The 6058-nt window shown below is 47.2% G+C and overlaps 1 protein-coding gene across 3 annotated transcripts in view; it reads right to left on the bottom strand.

The window, feature by feature from the left end:
- LOC112115849 (calmodulin-regulated spectrin-associated protein 2) overlaps window positions 1-5127 on the bottom strand; it is a 181725-nt gene extending 176598 nt beyond the window's left edge. For all 3 annotated transcript variants that reach the window (XM_029912358.1, XM_026655509.1, XM_029912357.1), the window contains exon 1: window positions 4989-5127. In XM_029912358.1, the coding sequence (XP_029768218.1) occupies window positions 4989-5127 (139 nt within the window). The remainder of the gene's footprint in view (window positions 1-4988) is intronic.
- Window positions 5128-6058: the final 931 nt, after the last annotated feature.

Below are 6058 nucleotides of genomic sequence, written 5' to 3'. Positions count from 1 at the left end.
CCCCTGCCGCCCCTCCTTCTTTGGACTTTGGGTGAGGGGGGTATGGGACTTGGTGGCGGGGGAGGGTGGTTACAGATACACTGCAGCGGGGCTCTCTCCTCCTGCCTCCGGTCCTGCAGAACATCCACAAGGCGCCGGAGCGTGTCTGTTTGCTCCCTCATCAGTCCAAGCAGCGTTTGAGTCGCCTGCTGGTCTTCCTGACGCCACCTCTCCTCCCGTTCCATGTTTGCTCTGTGCATTTGGGACAAGTTCTCCCTCCACTGTGTCTGCTGGGCTGCCTGGGCTCGGGAGCAGCACATTAGTTCTGAGAACATGTCCTCCCGCGTCGTCTTCTTCCTCCGCCTAATCTGCGCTAGCCTCTGGGAGTGTGATGCCAGGCTGGGTTGGGAGACAGTCGCAGATGTGGCTGTGGGAATGGGAAAAAGGGAGTAAATTCCTCAGAAAGATAAATGTAGTTGTGAACAAAGAACATAGTCTTTCTCTGTGAACAAGACCGTGCACTGCACTTATCACATGCGCATTCAGGACAAGGTCGAATTTTCGGCCCTCGCCTTCAGTGCCTGTGGTCTTGCAGAGGCGATCTGAGAAGCGGGGCAGGACACCAGAATTTGTGTAGCGGGCAAACATGGTAAGCCGTAGACATGTGGCTGCTTAAAACTTTAATAGTAGCACTGGCCTCCTTTCACATTGAAAGCAATGCCAGTCTCTGCTGCCAGCAATCAGGCAAGCATGAACTCTGCCCCTGTCCCACCCCCTAGCGGCTGTCCCAGGGAAAGATCCCTGTATGCTGCCCCTCTCCCGCCTCCACCGCGTGGCTGTAAAGCAGTCCCAATACTAACATTCCCCTACCTAATTCAAAGCAGGGCATCATGAGCGACATCACCCTGATGAGGATCTCGGACAGCGAAAAGGAACGGATGCTTAGGGAAAGCCTGCAAAAACCAGGGCCGTATGCCGCCATGCTCTGCAGGGCAATGATCCCTGAGTACTTGATTGTCTCCTGGCGCGGAAACGTTTCGTACCACGGAGGACCCAATAAGGTCGCTCTCCCCAGGAACCTGATGAACAGGCTTGGACATTACCTCCAGGAGAGCTTCGTTGAGATCTCCCATGAGGATTTCATCTCTATCCCCAGACATATAGACCGGATTTTGGTGTAGCTGCACTGGCATGGACTAAAGAGTGGAGCGTCTTGGGCAGCAGAATCATGAAAAACCGGACATTATTAGATTTTTTTTAAATAGTTGGGACTAAATAGTTAAGCGCCTAGGACAAAGAAATCATGAAAAACCCATTGTTAATATTATAAATATTCCAGTTCTGTTAAAAATAAATGTTTACATGTTTAAAACACTTACTGCTTGATCCTTCCCCTGATTCTGTGTCCGGGGTAACAGCTGGGGACGGTTGGTAGGGGATCTCTGTAAGGGTGATGAAGAGCTCCTGGCTGTCGGGGAAATCAGCGGTGCAAGCGCTGTCGACTGCCTCGTCCTCCTCATCTCCTTCCTCATCTTCCCCGTCCGCTAACATGTCCGAGGAACCGGCCGCGGACAATATCCCATCCTCAGAGTCCATGGTCATGGGTGGGGTAGTGGTGGCGGCCGCACCTAGGATGGAATGCAGTGCCTCGTAGAAACGGGATGTGTGGGGCTGGGATCCGGAGCGTCCGTTTGCCTCTTTGGTCTTCTGGTAGCCTTGTCTCAGCTCCTTGATTTTCACGCGGCACTGCGTTGCATCCCGGCTGTATCCTCTCTCTGCCATGGCTTTAGAGATCTTCTCATAGATCTTTGCATTCCGTCTTTTGGAGCGCAGCTCGGAAAGCACGGACTCATCGCCCCACACAGCGATGAGATCCAAGACTTCCCGATCAGTCCATGCTGGGGCCCTCTTTCTATTCTGGGATTGCACGGTCACCTCTGCTGGAGAGCTCTGCATCGTTGCCAGTGCTGCTGAGCTCGCCACGATGTCCAAACAGGAAATGCGATTCAAACTGCCCAGACAGGAAAATGAATTCAAATTTTCCCGGGGCTTTTCCTGTGTGGCTGGTCAGAGCATCTGAGCTCGGACTGCTGTCCAGAGCGTCAACAGAGTGGTGCACTGTGGGATAGCTCCCGGAGCTATTAGCGTCGATTTCCATCCACACCTAGCCTAATTCGATATGGCCATTTCAAATTTAGCGCTACTCCTCTCGTTGGGGAGGAGTACAGAAGTCGAATTTAAGAGAGCTCTATGTCGAACTAAATAGCTTCGTGGTGTGGATGGGTGCAGGGTTAATTCGATGTAACGGCGCTAAATTCGACATAAACGCCTAGTGTAGACCAGGCCTTAGAGACTAACAAATTTATTAGAGCATAAGCTTTCGTGGGCTACATCCGAAGAAGTGGGCTGTAGCCCACGAAAGCTTATGCTCTAATAAATTTGTTAGTCTCTAAGGTGCCACAAGTACTCCTGTTCTTTTTTGGTTAAACAAAGTCTACTCTTATCCCTGCACGACCTCATTAAGTCCATGACATTGCACAGATGTAACAAAGCTGAATCTGGGACCATATGTTTGTTTATTATCAGTCCCATAGACATCACTCCAACAAGGATAGCACTGACTCGATTTCGGTAAAGCATAACTGCGCCCCACAGAATACTTCAGAAGTCCTCTTGGAGAGGACATGTTTCTCTAATATAGCACAACCAAGTTGTTCTTAAGAGTCACTCACATTTTTGTTTGTGTTGCACCAAGCATATCTATCAGACCCCAAAAGTACATTTTTACATATTGCATGTGTACACACTATGCCTAAAGAAGAAACTGAAGATGCTTTTTTATACCACAAAAGAAACAATGTGAACTTCCCCAGAATAGAAGTGGGTGGAGGGATAGGATTTTTATCCAAGAGAAGGAATTATCTGATGGAGAAAGCACTATTTTAACTAGGGAAAGCAGAATGAATGGAGACATGCAAGATAGTTATTGCTCAGTATTTTCTATGAATTTAGGACAAAGTTTTGAAACCACTTATTTCATTACTGATCACTTCAAATTCTGCCACTTCAAGATATATATGGGGAATGAGACATTCACACACACCCTAATCATCCTTTGTAGTTCCTTTGGGTAAACATATGACAGCAGATAGTAGAAATATGGCTCACTGTGCAGAAGAAGTTGTAATCTATTCCAGGGAGAGCTTTAAAAAAAAAAATATGAAAAGGAGATGGTCAATCCTCCAGTTCTGCATCTGTTTCACATGTAAAGGTGTGTTTGAAATATATACATTACAAGTTTTATGTATACTTCCATGCTCTCACCCTCAAATTCTACTTTGCAACTCCAGGAACTACTACCACGCAGAACACTGACTTGAAACTAGTCACAAAATTATGATCTGGAACACTTTAATGCTGTATACAGTTCTATTTGACATTATTTCCATTAGTTGCATTAAGTGGGTCAGATACTAGCATCAGAGAATTTAAAAGGCAAAAGCAGAGAATATCTGCTCTTAATTGATTACTTGTTGAATTTTCTTGTGTATCTTTCAGAATGAAAACCATGGGGTGGGACAAGGAAAGTAAAGGAATTTGGTTTGGATCAGACTTTTACAGAAAGCTAAGTAGAAAGAACCCCACAGGTGGCTTTACACATCCAATCCAAACTCAGCTAATAGAAACCAAAATATCTCAATCTCCTGAAGATAAAGAATTTGCAAAGCCACATCAGAATAAAACTCTGCCATATTTGAATCTGCAGACACAGTGCATATTTTACACCTGATATGATCATTTTGGGTTAACAAAAAATAAAATGATGTGTTTAGTTCATATACATGCAAGCCTACAGAACTGAATCACCTAAGAACATTAAATTACATCACCTCTGAAAACCCCCAAAGAAAATTATTCCAAGAATTTTCTCTGCCTTAGCATTTTAGTGTTCAAATTTGCATTGATTAAAAAGAGATCATGAATCTGAGCCCTACAAAATATAAAAGTATTTTTAAAAATAAATTGCTTTGCAATAACCAGAAATGGTTATTACATACAGAAACTGCTAATATATAGCACTTTCAGCAGTCATGGAAACTTTTTTTTAAATATAAAGAGAAAGGTTGTTGTCAGGTATTACCAGCTCCTAATGGCATCATAAAGATGTATGTCTTTAAGCCATGTTACAATATGCAACAGTACTCTGGCTACATATGCAACTGTTGCAGAATTCCAAAAGGAGAAACCTTTTCCTGTTATTCTACAGAGAACAGGGGTGAAAGGGAGTGTGCAGGAACAATCAATCATCTTTCAAAAACACCAACAAAACTGTTTTATAAATTGAAAATTAAATAAATGATAGTTAAATCACACATTTTTGTATTTTTGAAATGTTTGCCCTCAAAAGATATATTAGAAATATTACTGAGAATAATAAGCATAGTATTCCTGAAGGCCCTGGTTTTTAGAAACATAGAACTAATACTTTTCAGAAGCATTAAAATAAACTAATGTTATACATTCAGACGGAGAGAATTCTATACAGTGTTGGGTGACAATTGGCATTAAATGCTCTTTCTCCTAGAATCCAGGTTATTGTTTAATCTTTACCTATCTGAATGACTGAAGGCTTACCATCATACATATCAAAACTAACAGTGCACATCCATTTCCCCGACTACCTCCCAGCTCTTAAATGGAAAACACTATTTTTGTATTACAACAAAAAATGTGCATGGAAAAACAATACACGCAGTTTTGGAAGGCTGAATACCCCCAAATAAATGCAATTAGACACAAAAACATGACAATTACTCATTGACGGAAATAGCATTGACACACGTAAGAAAAAAAAAGCAGATATTCGAAAATAAAAACCACATGATCAAGCAATAGATCAAGATTATTTTCTCCCGTCCAATTCCCCTGGGAATGGCTCAGGTCCGCAGTAATGAAGCAACCAGGCAGGAACCAGCATCAAAGAAAGGGAAGAAGAAGACGCCACCTACCTGTCCCAAAGGCTTTGGCCACCAGCCACGATACATTACAGGCGATTTTAGCCCTGGTGAAATCATAATGGTCAAAAGGTTTGACGGCAGGAACAATAAATGTCTTTCTCATTTCCTTGAGGTCTGCAGCATCCCCCATCTTTTTACAGCACCTTCTCTTTTATTTACATGATTCTTCTTCCCAAGCCCTCCCCCCACAAAAAATAAATAAAAAAAAACGTATAAAAAATAGACGCGGCGGCAGCAGCAGCAGCAGCTGATGGTGATGATGAACTCAGCTGTCCATATGGGGTGATGCCTCCTCTGCACAGGAACGTAGCAGAGCCTCTTCTTTCTCCTTCCCTCGCTCTTTGTCTCAGGTCATACAGACAAGGCCCCCGCTCCCCAAAATGACAAGTTTATGACCCCCCCACTCCCTTTGCTAGGGAAATACCCCCCAGCAAGGGCTGGTCCCGCGGGGATCCCCCCGCAGCCCGGCCTCCCCGCTCCGCAGGCAGGGACGGAGCCCCCGCGGGAGCTGGCAGTGATTTCCCCGCAGCGGCAGGAAGCGGGGACCTGGCCCTTCCCGGCCGCCGCTGAGACACAAGAGATGTCAAAATTCCCAGCGCAGGCTCCGGGCGCGGCGCAGCCCCCGCGCCTTCGCCTCCCCTCAGCGGAGACCCCCGGGCGGTGGGGGAGGGGGCGGCGGCTGCTGCCCCTGCTAGCGCCCCGGCTCCCTTTGGGGCTGCCGCTAATTAACGCCTCTCGGCTCCTGTCCTGTCCCGCCCAGCCGCTGCGGCTTTCCCCGGCCGCTGCCGCACTGGATGGGAGAGCAGCTCCGCGCACGGCGCATGCGCCCCTCGCCCCCTCCTCAGCGTGAGGCGGCCCTGGGCTGGGCGGGGCGCAGCGGCTGGCTAGAGGCGGGGCCTCCGCAGCCCTGGCGGGGAATGGCGTCACGTGGCCGGCCGGACAATGGGGCATTCTTGACGCCAGGCCAAGGCCGGGCGGCTCCCAGGCGCAGCCAGCCCTCGGGGGCCCCAGTGCCAGGGGAGCGCGGGCGCTTCCCGCCGGGGGGAGGAAAGGAGAAGCGT

This window comes from Terrapene carolina, unplaced genomic scaffold (genome assembly GCF_002925995.2).
Source record: "Terrapene carolina triunguis isolate 2854851 unplaced genomic scaffold, T_m_triunguis-2.0 Scaffold210, whole genome shotgun sequence".
Taxonomy (NCBI): Eukaryota; Metazoa; Chordata; order Testudines; family Emydidae; genus Terrapene; species Terrapene triunguis.
This window is presented reverse-complemented; position numbering and strand designations above follow the sequence as displayed.